Source organism: Pseudopodoces humilis, chromosome 1, assembly GCF_049639895.1.
Source record: "Pseudopodoces humilis isolate 2021_Gansu_Grassland_sample_001 chromosome 1, ASM4963989v1, whole genome shotgun sequence".
NCBI lineage: Eukaryota > Metazoa > Chordata > Aves > Passeriformes > Paridae > Pseudopodoces > Pseudopodoces humilis.
Window position 1 is genome coordinate 33429004 of NC_142200.1, and position 15236 is coordinate 33444239.

The window sequence follows — 15236 nt, forward strand, 5'->3', positions numbered from 1 at the left end:
CTCTTTCTACAATCCTGTGGTCTGGGGGATTTTTTAATTATTTTTGTTTGTTTGGGAGTGGGAGCAGGTGTTGGAGTATCAGTCCAGATAAGCATCATTATGCCTTATTTATTTCTTTGCTCTTTGTCCTGTTCTGGGTGCCATTTTACTTCTCAAGACACATTTGCTTATTAAGAGGAGAAATAGATCTTCAATCTACCACTTAACCAGAGCCATTTCTGAGTGAGGCACTCCATATACTGTATGGTAATAGAGGATGGCACCTCTTTTTTCTGGAAATTTTGAATAAAAAATTACTCCTGATGAGTTTTTCTTGGTCTCCTTCTTATTTCTTATGTATAACCAAGCAAAAACTGCATTAACTTTACTAATATGCTCATTTACATATTTACTGAACCCACCTATTAGGCCTCGCTTTGTATTTATTTTACATAACAAAACTTATGTTTAGGTAGGAATGGTCAAAACTGTGTACAGAAATGGAATACATAACATCATCAGCTACATAAAGATGAGGAGTAGTTTATTTCCTCCTGCTGTTTACACAACCAACACACAAGCTGAAGGGATCCATGAGACCACAGAGTCTGACAGTGCCAAACCAGCAACTAATCCCCAGACACAGGAATTTGTTTAATACACACAACGAGAGATAAGCAGTCAAAACTGTCCACATAGTCAACAAAACTGCATTTAAACTTGCAGTACCTGCATGCATTCAAAGCAGCAGAGCTGAAGATCTAAAGTACTCATGTGATTCTTTTGCTGACTCACAATAGGATAGGATAAAACAAAATCAAGGCAAATCAAATTGCTTGACTGTGCAAAGTCAGATCAGATACAGAATTTAAAAACCCAGTTCCACTGGTCTTAAAATTCACTTCAATTGTTGTTTGTAAAATTTTCCAAAGGAATGATAACTTACTCCCGAGGTTTAGTGCTCACAAGAACCCGCAGGGGCTTTCTGCTGTTTAAACAGGCTTTCAGGAAGCAATCCACTTCACTGAAGGGTCGCAAAAAAACCAGGTCACCGTTAATGGCAAAGATTTTCTTCCCAACTTCCAAGCCTGCCATCTAGAAAATAACAACAGTTGTGTATATGTTTGCATTTTATAGTCACTAACATTTTGTTTTCTTCTGCTGTCATGCAACCCCAATAGAAAAAATGACATTCACATTTTCTTCACATTCTTTATGACTCCTTCACATACCACGCATAAGGGACTTACACCACAAAATGCTTCTAAAACTGGTTAAATTCATGTGAAGGGTAAATACTCATTCCGAAGAGAGCTAAATACAAGACCTAGTCTTAATGAAGATTTTGTGACAGTATTACAATATAAGTTAATTTTTTTAGTAATTAATGCAACAGCTTTGATTGAGCCATTTATTTTATGACAGTACTTAATTTTTCATCCACCATTTTCCAAAGGAACTAAAGCTTCTTTTCATAAACAAAGACCCGATTCATATTTAAGTGAATATTTGGTAAGTTCCAAAACAAAAGGGTTTTTAGACTTTGGACTAACAAGAAAAGCATCATAACAGCTGAACTGCAGGAGTACAAGGAGTGGCTCAGGGTATGGGCAAAGCTCTAGTGTCATCTGAGAATATGGCAAAACCTGACTGCTAAAAACAACCCTATTTAGCTCTGTGGCTGAATTATATTATTGATTTGCTGTGTCTATTTATAATTTAAATTTGTACTCCACCATGAGATTTAGAAAGCCTTGAAATCTAAGTCAAAGTTTTTTCTCTCATGAAAGAGCTTCGTACTTCATCTTTACATGCTGCTCAGTAGAATATTAATTAACCAAAAGAGAATCTAAAGCAATGCTACCAAACAGGTAATTTATTCACTGAGATTCTCAAATTCCAGATTTTATCTAAAGCTTACATCCTTACTGTGAAATATATCAAATGCAACTCACAGACTAGCTCTATACAAATTTCATATTGTATCAATAATGTTTATTTCAATTATGATTAATGTCATTGCTGGAATATTATAAAATGCATAAAAATAAAATTACAACATTTATGTCATCACTCCATATGACAATTTAGCTGAGCAGAAAATAAGTGTAAGACAATGGTCAAAACAATATTTAACACAAAACAAAAAATGAAAAAGAAAAGAAACAAAACAAAAACAACAAAAAAGATAAAAAGATACACAGGCACAGCTTTCTTGGTAAGTGTTCACTGTCACCTTCTACTATAGACTTTCCTAAATTATGTACAAAACATACACCTGTGATCAAGTAAATAAGACAGGGAAGATAATTTATAATATTAGATACCTCAGCATTTGATCCTTTCTCCACCACTTTAATAATTGGCACCTTATTTTTATCTTCTAAACCAAAACCATATGTTCCTTCATTAGATTTAATCTGTAAAATAAATGTTTTTAAATATTGTTCAGAAAGGCTTTCATAAGAACTGAAGTCTGCCTTCATTAAATAACAGTAAACTGTCCTAATATATTGTCACTATGACCAATTGTTTTACTCATCAAGGCATGCAATGATGGTGTTTCACTCACCAGTAATGACTTGGCTATGACATTTTCCACTACTTTCAGATCATGCTTCATGAGTCTATGCTTCATATTTGATCCTTCCATTTCTTCATCCGCATAAAAACGGAACAGCAGTGGTTCATCTTTAAATTCACTTTTCTCTAACACTGTATAACAGAAATCCACATTTGAATATCATGTCTTTCATGAACCATAAAATACTGAACATGCATACACATACTGAATGCTAGCAAACTACTCTTGTGTGTGTGAATCTAGGAAAATCTTTTAGCATACAAAAATTGTTATTTGGATTCATTAGAGGGGGATAGGTATCCCTAAGCTCATTTTTTCAACTCCAACATCTGGATTCCACCAAGGTGAGAAAGATATATTAGCCTGAAATAGTTTCAGTGAAAATACCACAAATAAGGTTTCTTCCTAAAAGGGATTTTAAAATATGATTTTTAAAAGTTCTGGGTAGCTGCTGAAGATGCTCACCACTAAGTTCTGGCACTCTCCAGATGGTTTAGAATTAGAAACAGGTTTGCTGGGATGTGGAAGCAAGCAGAACAGCCAATGGATGCAGTTTGTGTGTTCAAAAGTCAAAGGAAAAAGAATGAACAATACTGGAGAGTATGTTCTCAGCCCCTTGTCTAAACAATCTGATATAAAAAAAAAAAAATTCTTCCTCTTTTCATTTCAGTAAATGACTTACTACTGCAATCCTTTCACTGAAATCTTCCCTCTGATGGATTCTTGTTCACCTTAATTTTGATGCTGCAGACTCTGGTCTCCTCTCCCTTCTTTGTTCTTTGCTGTCCTTATGATTTTCTCCTTTTTCTCCGATCTATTTTCTCCCATTTTTACCAGTTCGCTTTTTTGAAGTCGTGCTCTTCCATACTTCATTAATTACCCCCAAAATCTCACATTTCTTTCGTACATTATTTTTTATTGTCTCATTGGTGCCAACATACATTACTTTCTTAAGACATTTCTTGCAAAGTGATTAATGAAACTGCCCCCACTAAATCCTTCAGTGGATCAACTCCACAGCATGTGCTATAAAATTGGATATGATTTTCAGAGTATACAATAGATATTTTCTCCTTGAAGATTGTAGCATCAATCTCTTTAGTGATACAATAGAAGGATGTTCCATCTGTTCTGTAATATCTTTATCAGCCCCTGCATTTCCTTCCAACTGTGCAGATAACATTAAACAGAAAGTAAGCATAAGTAAACATACAAGTAAGCTTATACAGAATGTGTTTACTTACCATGGTGCATAAACCCATTATCACAAAGAGCTACACCAAATATCATGGCTTCCTCCCTTGTCCGGCAATCCCCCTGTTAAAACACAGTATATTTTTAAACATATTTTAACACATTAGCAACATGGAAACTGTGCACAATGGCATAATCTCACAGGGATGGCAATTGCTGTAGATTACATTCACCACCTCTACATTTGTACATATATACAAAATGTATACATTTAAGGAAAATATATACATATACAAAACAGCAGTATATACATGTTTATCATAGTCAGAGTAGTTTGGGTTTGAAGGAACCTTTATATGTCATAACACTCTATTACAAATAACTACTCTAACACTATATTACAAATAAATAGGAAAATACTTCAGTAAGACTGCATTCTCCATAAAATTGAACATAAAACAATCTATAAGCATGGAAGTTTTAAACTTTTATTTTATGGAACTAGTGCATGTTGGCAGAGTGAACAGGATACCATGTTGTTTTTTCTTGTTTATTTAAAATGAAGCAGAATTGATGGCAGCAAATTGGTATTGACTTTTGCTCATCTAGTTAGTAATTTAGAGTTTCTCATTTCATTTCATTTTAAGCCAAGGACAGTGTTATATGCTGAATCACAAAGCTAAGTGTCATCAAAACATTTCAATTAAATTTCAAATAAGGAAGTTAAGCACAACAGGGATGAAAAGCATAGCTGATGAAAGCTGATTTCTATTACTTTACTAGTTTAAGAGGATTACACTTACACACACTGTTCTAATAACCCCCACACAAAGTCTCTGTATGTTGTTCTTGATATATCTCTAGCTTTCAAATCAGAATTTAAATACAAAACATACATAAATCCAAAGGTGTCTACTTGCCTGGGCAATCAACCAATCTATGAATTTGTTAGCCATTACCACAGATTTGTAAGTTCTCAAGTGATAGTCTTTATCCCTGTTCGAAATAACACAAAACAATTTTTAAAAATCAAACAAAGGATAGGAAGAGAGAAGAAAATACTTGTAGTTTATAGTGTAAGCATGAATTAAGCACTTAATAATGATTGAGAAATTTTCTCTGGAGGAAAATATAGCAAATTAAGTCTTGTAGACAGAAAGGAGGAGGCTGATCACATCTTATTTGGGTGATATTGTCACTGAAGTATAAAGGCAGGTGTGTTGCTACAGCAGGGACTCTTCGAAAGAGATAATGGTGTGTTAGTAAAGGAGTGCACTAATATATACAGTAAGCACATAAGCATATCCATCAGGACCTAGAAGTACATTTAAAAAGTTATATTGAACAGAGTTGGCAGCCATTTAGTGGTTCAGTTATTTTTTTTGTCTTGATAGCATTTCAATCTTATCTGATTACTCTCAAAAGACTAATCTTGAAAGGATGAGTTAGGTTCCTACATTAAAACACAACTTCTTCCATGCACTTCTTCCAAATGACTCCCTCAGGATTTCCCAATTGGACTCACCTAATTACTGGGGTAAAGAGACTGTGAAGACGACAGTACAGTCGTACACCCTGTTAAAGAGAAGGCGGTGCTGAGTTAACCACACATTCACATCACAGACAAGAGGCTGGGACAATGTAAGGAAGCCTGTATGCTGTCAGTGGATTTCATATACATAGTAAAAATGTCTGTTCAAATTTCTATGTATTTTCATCTGCCAAAACAATGTTTCCCAATAACAATATTGATGAATAAATTTTGAGAATGAAAACATTTCCAATCTAACCTAAGCTTACTGAGATACATACAAAACAGATTAGCCTTAAGGTAGCATTAAAAAATTCTGAAAGTTTGAAATACCAAGAAAGAAAAGCACACAAAAAATAAATCAATGTTTCCATGCATTAAGGTTGTCCCAAACAGTGGTTGCTATTCTACACACAACTAAGTAATTAAAGTAAAAATTACTGCATTTCATTATATGCATCAATACTTTGCTTACAAATTAGAATTATAACTAATCAATTTTAAAAATGCAAAAAAGATTCAAAGATTAGAAATGTTTTCTATTAAAAACAAATAAATTATACATCTCGAGTAGTTTAAGAAACTACCATCAGGAAATTGTATTTTAAAAAAGAAAAACACATTAGTATTACTTATGAAACTATCAAAAAGCAATTATGTTTACAATATGCAAGTATAATGACTAAAAGTTGTGTCAAATTAGATACTTTGCTCTGCCTGGGAGTTCAGTATTGCTGATTCCTCTAGACAGACTTTACATTAACAAGTGGAGCAAAAATTAAATTATACTGCAGCAAAAAATAAATTCCACTGCAGTGTAATACCCAAATGCAGACATTTTCTACTGACTCCAAATCAAGAAAAATTTGAATATTAATGAGTTTAAAGGCAACTTTGGTCAATCTTTTTATTGTTGTCAGTAACATAGATGGTTTAAACATCTATGTGACTATAGGTTTACTGCCTTGTTAGGGCTCTAATAAAGGACACTCAGATTTTAGAGAAATTTGAAGGCAGTTTCCTACATATATCTTTATATTTATGAGAAGGGACTGAAAAATACAATAGACTGAATCTCAGCTTCAGGATCACCCAGAAACATAAGCAATGCATCCTGCATATGAAACCACTGAATAGCAACTCTAACTACATAATAGTAAACTGTCATTTTGTATTTAAAATGTGTAAAAACTAACCAAAAGCTTACAAATGGAAAACTGAATTTGATTCACATAAATATAGGGTGGCAACTGTCAGGGGATGTTGTTAATCCCAGCAAATCTTATGTTACTTTTCAAGCAAAATCTCAGTTTCTGATGTGTTCTTCCTAATAATAGCAACTATTTTATTCTGTACCTTGGAGATCACATCCTGCATCTCATTTCTGGGATAGTATGTTCCATCATCATATCGGAATCTGTACAGCATGTGTTCAGGTTTGAATTGGTGCTTATCTGTAACTAAATTTAAAAAAAAACAAACAAAAAAACAGGCATTGTTAGATGGCCTTTTGAGGAAACCAGAGAGAAGGTCAGCATCATTTCTTCTATTAAGAGACCTAAACACAGCAACAGTTAGATTTCAAAGAGGGAGGCCAGGAAGTCAAATTAGATCACTGTCCTAAGATCCTTCATGCCATTGGTGACAGTATTTCTTACATCATTTAAGTAGTTCAGAAGAAAATAAACAATTTCAAGTCACAGGGCAAAGAATAGGGAAGACAGGCAGGGGACAGCATGAAAAATTAGGCACTCAAATCTTTTTAGTCTTCAGTCCTTTTGCAAAGCTTATCAAGTAAATAGCCAAATAAGACTTATTTTGCAACTGTTCATATTATTCATCCACATTATTTTCTGTCCTTATGCTTATGAGGCCAATCTCAGATGATTCAGTAAATATACAAACACTTCACAAGACATTTGACCAGTCTTGCAGTGGGAGCAAAGAGAGGAACATCTTCCTCTATATACAGCCACTTAAACATACTAAGTGCAAGAGACTGGCAATTATTACAAAGATGCTGATAATCTAGTTCCCAAAAGACCTGGAAAAAAGGGTCTTAACAGGTGGACTTCCAAAGTTTCACAAGATTCCAGCAACTAACCTCACAACTTCAAGAGTTTTGTCAGAACAAGTCATGTCATAGGATACAAAGGTTCTCCTGGAAATTGTTATGCTGCAAATCTATCTGAAAAAGAGCTGATCCATTTGATGGTTGAGGACAGGCTTAGGCATCATCTCCATCCTAAGATAACTACTTTATTAATTACAGCTTTGCTTGCAGTTGTAAGCTTTAATTTTGAAAGTCAATTTACATGTCATCAACTGATAAAGGAGGCGCTGTAATGTCTTCATTTATCAGAGTAACACATCTGACAGAGTTAGGTAATTCTGTGCATGCCTTCCTACAGCAAGTGATTAAGTCATCATACATAATCCTCTTCCAAAAATTTTGTTAGGCATCATAAACCTCGTCTAGTGAGGTGCCTTCTGTCTGTCATTTTTCATGCCACTTCAAGCTCCTCAGTATTTCCACACAGCATCTGATCCACAGATATAAAATCTGAACTTCATATATTAAGTGGTTTCACCAGTGTCATGTGCAAGAGCAAAATAACATCTCTACCTGCATTTGATATACCTACTAATAGTAAAGCCCAGGACATTATTCCTGTTGCCTAGAATTGATGGTTTACACTAAGATGATTATTCAGAATAATTCCTAAGCTCTTTTATGTATCATTGCATCTAAATACATGAAATTTTCACATATAATGCCTAATGTAAGTATTGAAGTGACTTTTAATTGATTGTGATCATTTAACTATGAAAAAAATATGTCTTCTAGCTTTATAATTAAAAAATATTCCTGCTGTTGAAGAAAAATAATGTATTCCAATAGATTAACATATAAAAAGAGTTCTTTATAACCAGCAAGTTCCAAAAATTAAAAAACACCATCAAGATAGTTTTGCCTAAAACCAGTTTATTCTTCACTCTTACAGGGATGCACTGGGAGGGAACCAGGATGACAAAGCTTTCCATTCTTGCATGCCCATGCCAAACAGAGTAGGCTAAGCCCTCTGCAGAACATGAGTACCACTTGGTCTCTGCAGTCCCAGCTTAACACAGTGCACCAGAAACTGACAGTAACTCCACAGAGCTGGAACATGATGGGTTTCAAACACTTAAGCTCACAAAAAAGCTGCATTACCACAAAAATAAGAAAGGCCAAGTTGTTTTGTGTGTCTTTTCCAACACTGTAGCCACATTTATGCTGGGATAGATATTTATATGGCACATGCTATGAAAAGGGAACTGATCAGATCATTCCATCAGCCCAAGAAACTGCACAGCCACATAAATACCTATTCATTTTAAAACTATCTGATATTCAGATTGTTTGTAACTACAAAGCTCCTTAATCCATTGAGACAAGGCTTCCACCTCTAATCAGCTGCAGCTAGTGGATCAAGTACCTCACTCCATTGACTGGTATCAGTCATTCCAGATATCAGAGAATTCCACCAGGTAGATTTAAAATAGCAGCATACAAACAGATTTTTCCCCTTACATAAAAGTGTAAGGGGAAAAAAGGAAAAGCAGTAACTTCTACTTGCCAGGGTTCACACATTAGGAAGTACAACAATGTCCATCACAACATGGTTCTGTCATTGCTAGAATGAGCTCCAGCACAGTGACAATAATGGCCAGCCTAGTGAATATGCAAACTCTCAACAAATGCCTCTACAATATTTGCAATGTAAATAACAGCCAAACGTTCTTCCTCCCTTGCTCCCTCTGTGAAAACAGATGGTTCATTCAACTTTATTTTAGGAATGCTATTTTCAGTGAACCACAGCTGGATTCACTATTCAAAGTAGCATGTCTGGCTCACATTTCTATGCTCTAATATAATTACCTTTTTATCTCATGAAGTTACACAATATTCATTTAACTTTGCATTGAGAAAATCTATGGGTGTATTTAGGATATAAATTACAAGATGAGGAGAAGAATCTCTGGCAACAGAATCATTCCATTGAAAACAATTCAGTGTGTGTAGTAAACATAATAGCATCTGACATTTGAATGATGGTGGAGGAAAATCATGTAGACTGACATTAAAGAAATGAAGACTACATGGGTACTGATGAATAACCTTAATATTTTTCCTCCTATTTTGTATATGTTTAAAACACAGACAGCTCGGTGGCACTGTTTCTCCCACTTTCTTTCCAGTCAAGGACACTAAAATCATTGCAAATAACTTAAGTATTAAATTCATTGCTGGCTGGAGTACAAAAGTATTAAAATTTATATTATCAAAGATTCCATTTGAATTTACAGCCTGGATTTATGATTAAATGGTAACTACCTTGACAGCTTTGTTTTGAGTGACTGTAGCTGTCATATGTGGTTCTGTAAAATATGGCTTCAAAACCAGAAGTTTCTCCAGTTTACTAATATGGTCCTGTTAGGCTATACCTTGTAATAATGACAGAGATCAGAACATGCCCTGGTTAGAGAAAAATATTGCCAATGCAAATTACCTGCAGAAATCAAACCTTCTTACTGGCTAAAAAAATTAACCCTTTCAGTGATACTTCTCTCAACAATGAGCTAAATGCAGAGAGTTGACTGCAAATTTCAGCATAAAAAAATACCAATTTTAGTAATGATAAAATGTAGTGAAGGCCTTAAAATTCAGAAGATTAAACTGTTGGATTACAGATTCATCATCTCCACTTGTAAGATCTAACAGATGAGCAGCCACATTTATCAAAACAACCAGCTGTGACTCACTGTCATGTAGAATTCTTAGCTGAACACCTATCCCTAAAATAATAGGGCCTTAATAAAGATTAGAATCCTTACAAGCAGTGTACTGTTCTGTGTTTCCCCAGAATTTCTTTTTGCCTACAAGAGAACGGTAATGTTTCTCTAGGTCCCTTTTCCTGATGTTGTGATCCCAACAGCACAGAGGAAATCTGATTAAATCAGTGGAGCCTTTCCCAGTAAATCTGCTATGGACATGGGCAACAGCCCCATGAGGCCCCTGCAAGGATATAATGCAGATTCAACAAGCTGTCTTGTGTTTTCAAACAAAATTAAGTCCATTCTAGTTACAATTACTTAGAAAACAAGTAAGTTAAAACTAACTATATTTACCATGGTGAATAATGCCATTCTCTAGTAAAGCTTGGCCAAGATGGACACCTTCTTCAGATTTGTGTATTTCTCCAATTTCCAACAGCCAGGACACAAATTCACTGAAAAGCAGATACAGAAAACAAACTTTACATCTCATATCACCAGGTCAACTGCATGTCCTTCTCCATGACTAGTGCTTCTTACTAGTCTCCTAAATGATTCTTTAGCCCAATGATCCTCTAAATGTCATGCCGCCTTTGAAAACACTCAGTCTTTACAGCTTTTCTATTATTTTAACATAACCACACATGGTTTCCCCTGAGATATCTTTTCTGCTCAGAAATTAATCCATAGCACATAAGATGTGCACTTTACAAATCAAAAGAAAAGTGCAACAAGGTAGTGCAACCTTCACATTCATGGGTTTTAACTGGTGACCCTGGGGCCAGCAGAAGCATCCTTCAGAACAGTTCAGTCCAAAGATGCCACTGAAAAGAAGCCATTTGATGGTAGATTTAAATAGCTCCTCACCATGAGTGTGTTCTTCATCTGCATCCAGCAACTTCACTGAGGAAACATGATTCCACCATAATTAATTATCTAATAATTAATCTTAATTCTGATTTCACTTCTCTTCAACTGTGTCACTTTTGACAGTGCATAAGAATTTCCCAAGTTTAATTTCCCTTTTTGAACCCAGTGGTATTTTCTCAACAACTTTTTTGTGCAAAGCACTCTATTTTATAAAAATGCTTTTCACACTTAACTTAGGGTCGTAAGCTTTCATACTTCTTATCTCATGGTCAAATGAAATAAGTGATAACCCTTCTGTCTCCCAAAAAAAATTTTTTTTCATATACACATTTTTAGGGCATCCATTTCTCTTTCAGTCTTCTCAAGCCATAGGTACAATAAGGCATTTTGAAGATCTTCCTGATAATTTAAATGTGTAAACCTTATTCAGTAACTCTGCTCCTGACCTTCAAGCAAGAGGAAGACAGGGACTGTTTTAAGAGACAAAGATTACTTAGGTGTAATAAATAAAATTTTACACTCCAAACTAGTCATTACAAAGACAAAATACATTAAACAAGCTGGGAATTATTTCTTGGGAGAAACTAATTCACTTGATGCATTTCCATATTTTCATCATGCCCTTTGCAGCCTTGTCTCTTTAATAGAACTACTTTGCAAGATGAGTACACATTCATAAATTTCAGGCAGACCATTTTACATTCTGGCTAAGTTCTGTGAGGCAAATAGGCCTAACAGACATTACAAATGAAATGTGGTTTCTACAGAATCCCAAAGAAGATTTAAAATGTGGGTTTAGATGGCAAGAATTCATGCTATCAAATGCATATAATACCTTCCAAGAAAGCATTTGGGAAAAGTGGTTAATTTCCTCTTCCTGTCTTTGATGAGATTCCCTTGTTTGCACATCATTTTGTACAATCTTTCTCCTTGCTCAGAGATCATCACCCAAGTGTCCTGTTCCATGCCCAATTTTAAACCTGCCAAAAATGCATTAACATTTTATGAAGTGATATTGCCATTATCTTTCAGTATCTTCCCTGAAATGGAGAAGCAATACTGATATTTTACATACAAAAAAAAAAAGTTAAAGAACCATTTTTCATTATTTTCTCACGACTGAGTTAAACCATGAACATCTGATCTTCATAAAGCATAACCAAAAGATATTTTTCTCACAGGGAAGTTAAATTGTTACTCCATCAATATCACCACTTATTTTGTAGTAATAACTGACTTCAGTATATGAACATTTGCAAGGGACAAATCATGTCTTCACAAGTTTAAAATAAAGGGCCTTGGTTTTGATCTTACCATATGATAATAAAAAGATCTTCACTTAAAGTAATATTTTTCAAATTTCCAGTTAATAGTAGTAACAAGCTATCAGGTATACATGTGCTAGTTTCACATAGATAATTCACCCCTTTTCCACAAAAGCATTTAGGCTTGGCAGGGGAGTTGGAACTAAAAGATCTTTATGGCCCACTTCGCCCCAAGTCATTCTATGATATTCCATCTGAGTAAGGGCCTGGTATTTCTTTGGTTCTGAAAATAAAGCCTGAAGGAATATGTCTGTCATGAGAAGAAGCTAACAGTAGTACTGGGCACTAAGTATTGAATAAGGATTGTCTCTCATTATCCATGAACCAGATAGTGGTGATGTCACACAAAGAAATTAAACTTGGAGTACCTCAGGGAAAAAAAAATTTAACTAATATAACACTTCTGTAGCTTATAGGATGTTGATGTTGTTATTTGTATCGACTTTTCAAATAAGGTCATCACACCATCATCAGTCTTAAAGATGACCACCTTTGAAATAAATTTCTAACTTGCTGAATACCTCAGGTGTTAAAAGGAAAGCCACCAAACTGACAAAAAATTTCTGCAAAAAGTTTCCAATACATCTTGATTTCCCCTAGCAAGCAAATACCAGCTCTGAAGTGGTCCTAGTTTATAATTTTATTATAAAAGCTGAAAACTCTGCTAAGTCACTTAATTCAGGGCATTGTCTCCATTTTGTTCAGCTTCTGCTGCATGGATTCCAAGTAAAAGTACAGGTTTTGTTTCTCTCAGTCCATTGAATCTCTGAGTCCTCCAACTCATTTGGTTTTTGATAAAGCTGTGTTGCAATCTGAATCTTGGTGTGTTTTATCTCCTCCTCATTTCATCATTGTCTCTTTGGTGGAAAACCCACTGTGAGCATCAGGACCTGAAAGCTTCCACAAATCATAGGATGCTAAAATCCTAAGACATGTATTGGCTTTGGGATGGCTACCTCACATCTCCAGCTTGGCAAAGTTTAGCTCCAACCCATTTCAACTACCAGCTGCTCAGTTGATTAGTGTGAAATAGTAAGAATTCATCAACATAAAATACTACTACTTACTCTTTGTACTCCTTACCTAAAGCATCAAAAACCTAAGGGAGACATGAAACTAAACAGAGAAGTAAGATTTACTGAAAACATTTTAATCAGTTCCACACAAGGTCCTATTCAGAAACAGACAAATCTGAGGGTTTTTTTTTTGTATTTGGCACCAAGTCGACCACATCGCTTTTTCATTTTTTTAAACATTTTTCATATTTTAAGTGTTGAGAGTTTAGACATCTAGAGTATCTTTTTAGTTTTTCTGCTACAAATTTGATGACACTACTCATTAGCCTGTGCTAAGACACCCTCCTCAAAACTCTGGTCCTACAACAGATTCTAGAAAATTCAGTATTCAGCTTTAAAAGAAAATATTGTTAGTGCCCATCTACAACAGAGGCACAAACCAACAGTTACTACAACAGGCATTGAAAATCTACAAAAATCAGGAAAAGAATCACAGATCTAAATACAACCTCATGTTTTCCTTCAATATCAAGGCTCCAAATAACATTACTAATTAGGATATTTGAGCTTGCAAATGAAATTAGCTCCAGAAAATGATGATGTAACAACTTTCCCTGCTTCTACTTTGTGCTGGTTTCACCTTGAACACATGAAGTTTTTTGTGGTCACATTTGAGATCAGGATTATATTTCAACCAAGTATTCTTCCACCTTAATTCAGTTACTTAGAAAGAGAGTGGTTTTCCAAAAGTGATTGGAAATGGTGATTACTTTCTTGGATAGGAGACAATACATCCAGGGTGGAGTTGTGAATGTGTTGTGTACCATTTCAGTTTGGATCATCTGCATTAAGATCCAACACAGAAAGCCTGCTCATTTTGGTGATTCAAATGGCCAGTCACAAAGGAAATCAGTGCATACAAATCCCACAAGGCATTTAGGATAGACTCTCAGAGACCACAAACCATGATTATACACAGGTATTAATGGATTTATGACAATTTATGCTGGTTGAGGATAAGCTGCAAAATCAGAGACTAAATCATCTCCCCATTTCCCAAACAGCACTTACCACCAGCATATATGATTCAAGACATTATGCCCTTCCCAGTACAAGTTTGATTCATTTTTCCCAGACTGGTATTCATAAATCTTCAGCTGAACCTGACACCACAAGTTTGCCTACCAGCTGGTTTTGCTTTATATCTGAACATAAAAATACAGTATGGCTTTCTGGCAGAGTAACGCAAGGAAGTTTATTGACCTACCTTTTCTTCTCTCTCGCTCTTTCAAAATAGCTTCCAGCCATTCTTGCTTCTCTTCAGGGGTCTTTGCCATGCATACAAACCATTTATTCTTTGCTGTGTTGTGGATCTTCCAGCCATTAATAACAGTGTGGCCACTGCTGTGGTAGTCAGCTGGGAACAGATAAAATTGCTTAAAGAGCACCAACTCTCAAAAAAAGCAATAGCAATAGTTGTCACAATTACTAAAAACTTATCACCACACATAAAAGCCCAGAAAATACAGAAGAATAAAGATTAATTTAAAGTTATCTGTGCCACTGTGAACTATGTTATAACTTAATAATACTTTTAGTAAATAGTGTCCTTTGTAAAGTGTAACAGAGAATTGCCTAGCATATGGAAGAAGGTATAAAGTCGACACTAAAACAGGCAGAGTCCTGTTAAAAGAAAAGATAATGCTACTAAGAGTACTTTTGTGTTAAACTGTAATAAGTAATTCCTTAAACAAACAGTATTATGCTTTTGCCCCTTAAATTTTTCAGAGTACCTGTGTTGACTGACTGATTTACTATTAAGTGTAAAAAAAGACTAAATATAACGGGGGGGAATACAATTTCAATTTCACAATAGCACATATCACAAAATCAAATATCACAGAGATATTTGGTGTATC

At 34.9% G+C, this 15236-nt stretch overlaps 1 protein-coding gene across 4 annotated transcripts in view; it reads right to left on the reverse strand.

The window, feature by feature from the left end:
- Positions 1-15236, reverse strand: part of PREX2 (phosphatidylinositol-3,4,5-trisphosphate dependent Rac exchange factor 2) — a 169624-nt gene that overhangs the window by 86733 nt on the left and 67655 nt on the right. For 3 of the 4 annotated variants that reach the window (XM_014255924.2, XM_005517107.3, XM_088052908.1), the window contains exons 9-18: positions 14585-14734; positions 11812-11956; positions 10461-10561; positions 6645-6748; positions 5283-5332; positions 4678-4753; positions 3808-3880; positions 2552-2694; positions 2307-2399; positions 926-1074 (exon numbers count right to left, since the gene is read on the reverse strand). In XM_014255924.2, coding sequence (XP_014111399.1) covers positions 926-1074; positions 2307-2399; positions 2552-2694; positions 3808-3880; positions 4678-4753; positions 5283-5332; positions 6645-6748; positions 10461-10561; positions 11812-11956; positions 14585-14734 — 1084 coding nt within the window. The remainder of the gene's footprint in view (positions 1-925; positions 1075-2306; positions 2400-2551; positions 2695-3807; positions 3881-4677; positions 4754-5282; positions 5333-6644; positions 6749-10460; positions 10562-11811; positions 11957-14584; positions 14735-15236) is intronic. The other variant, XM_014255930.2, reaches the window with a different exon arrangement.